Source organism: Mytilus edulis, chromosome 5, assembly GCF_963676685.1.
Source record: "Mytilus edulis chromosome 5, xbMytEdul2.2, whole genome shotgun sequence".
Taxonomy (NCBI): domain Eukaryota; kingdom Metazoa; phylum Mollusca; class Bivalvia; order Mytilida; family Mytilidae; genus Mytilus; species Mytilus edulis.
Window position 1 is genome coordinate 13,532,561 of NC_092348.1, and position 2,361 is coordinate 13,534,921.

The 2,361-nt window shown below is 49.2% G+C and overlaps 1 protein-coding gene across 1 annotated transcript; it reads right to left on the reverse strand.

Moving 5' to 3' along the window:
* Positions 1-215: 215 nt before the first annotated feature.
* LOC139524936 (3'-5' ssDNA/RNA exonuclease TatD-like) lies at positions 216-845 on the reverse strand. The gene has a single exon (XM_071320111.1). It carries the CDS (start codon positions 843-845, stop codon positions 216-218), a length of 630 nt encoding a protein of 209 aa, XP_071176212.1.
* Between the last annotated feature and the right edge of the window lie 1,516 nt (positions 846-2,361).

The following is a 2,361-nucleotide window of genomic DNA, read 5'->3' on the forward strand; positions in this document are numbered from 1 at the left end:
ATATGCATCCTCTCACGTCTGTACTGAAAATTAAAATCCACCCCACCCATCTGATTAGTATGAATCCCATAATTTAAAAATACCCAGCACTGAACTAAACGGACAATAACGAGCCTTCCTGGCACACATCAAACAAACTGTACTATAAACGACTGGATTACTGATTAACATATTTACAATTTGTACACTTTATTATTTTGTCTATAATACTGTCACTACACTCTTAGGCCATAAAACCTAAGGGCATTCATACCACCCTCTTGGAGGGCCCCATCCACCGTCGCCCCCTGTTTGATTGCGGCTATGCCTCTGGCCACCTCTGCCAGATACTTTGGGTGACCATACCCTGCTCGTGGCACCCAAGCGGGTCTAAAGTATGGGGCATCTGATTCTAGGAGGAGGCGGTCCCGGGGTATCCTCACAACCGCCAACTTCTGGTCCTCACTAAATGCGTTTACTGCCCCTGTGAAACCAAAATGCACCCCTGGGAAGTTATCCATCCATTGTTGTGCTTGTTCCCAGCCTCCATCAAAACAATGTAGATGGATAGGGTGACCCTTGTTCAAAATAGCCCTACACTGCCTAATACACTGGATATGGGCCTGTGCACTATGAACATCGTCCTTGCCTCCTCTTACATGTAGTACCACAGGAACACCTCCCTGTGATGCCATTGCCAGGACCCATCTTAAGGTGCTGATCTGGATTTGAGGCTGAGGGGCTCCCGTCGAGAAATCCAGACCAACCTCTCCAAGTACCCTTAATTTTCCGGTCTTCAGAAGGGTCTCAAGTCTGAAAGCCCTTGCATCATCCAGTTTCCGGGCCTTCTTCGGATGCACCCCCATAGCAACCACCCAGCTCTGGTCTTGTACCTCGAGCTCTTCATCTGATAGTCATGTTCTGGGGTCACAGAAATTGATTACTCCTCCCCTCACATCAATGGCATATAGCTGGCTACTTAGCAGCCTCATCTCCATGTACTGCCTAAGATTAGGCCTACCCGGAAGATTTGTCTTAGCCCAAGCCCTATCCAGGTGGAAGTGGGCGTCCACAGTAATAGGCCTGGGTCTTGACACTGCGTTTTCCAACCTTGGGGATGTTTCCATACTAGCAGAAGCTTGACTGTGGTTCAATGGTGGCCCAATTCTCCCCTGTGATAAGATAGATCCCACCGGGTACATCTCCCGAAGCTCCTGACTTCTTCTTTCCCCAATCCAGGACATTATAAGAATTTGTATCCTCCAGTGGATCAATACCCCTGGAGAATTAACAGGCACTAGTGTAAACTGAGATGGCAAAGTCCATCCACCAGCGGCACATACTTCCCTCATTGGTCCCATCTCCACTTCCTCAACGGTTCTGGGCCAGTTTTTAACCTGTCTATTGACCCAGGCAGCTAAACCCCAAATGTCCACTTTTCCAAGAATCATTTTTGACTGTGTCTGGAGGGCCTCAAACCTAGCTCTAACCAAAAGGTTAGATCTGAGCCCTCCAGACAGTTCCTGAAAAATCTCTACCAGGTGTTCCCCCCTGATGTGGGGTTCTATGTTGATGGCCCTAACATTGCAGCCATCAACCGGACACAACCTAAATCCATCCGTCTCCTGGCTGGCTGATTTGTCCTCGTCTCTACGGGACAGTGCTGGGCTTGGAATTGAAGGTCTACTATGCCCCATGGTCCGTCTGGTTTCCTGACTGTTTTTCTGGGACTTTTGACTTGGCCCCTTTTCTTCTCTGAGTAATGCCCTTCGCCTACGCTCAGCCCTTTTCCAGTTTTCTTTTGCCCTCTTCTCCGGGTTTTTGGCTCTCTGTTTGAAACCACCTGCAGGTCTCATCGTCTGTGTAGGGTCCTCACGATCAACTGTGACCCCACGCTGGACAGGGGACTTGGACCTTGATTCCGTCTGTCTTGCCTTTCCTTCGTGATCCTTTGGAATACACACGGATTTCATCGTGACCCTTCTTGGCGGTGATCCGTCTCCCTCCAAATCACTTTGAGTGTCTGTCCACTCACTCCATGACGACGTCCTGGCCAAACGTGCCTCGGACCATCTCTCAGGAGCCTTACCCCTCTTCCTTCCCCGGCTATTCTCTTGGGGGCTCTGGGACCGTTCTTTCAAGGTCCTCGCCCTTCTACCACTACGATCAAGATCTCTTCTTGAAAGTCTCTGTGTTGAGGCGGGTAGTCTGGACCCTGCCCCTCTGTGCCCTGCATCTTTCTTCTTCCTCTCAGCTTGCTCTCTCCCAAACTTCCAATCATTACCTCTTTTGAAACTCCCTTCGTCACTTGCACTGCTCATTTTACTTTAATTTCTGAAAAATACAGGAATACCCAACCTTACTCATCACCTCAAACGAGTA

Coding starts and splice junctions, on each gene's coding strand:
- LOC139524936 (XM_071320111.1), bottom strand. CDS start 845: ATGGGGGTGCATCCGAAGAAGGCCCGGAAACTGGATGATGCAAGGGCT.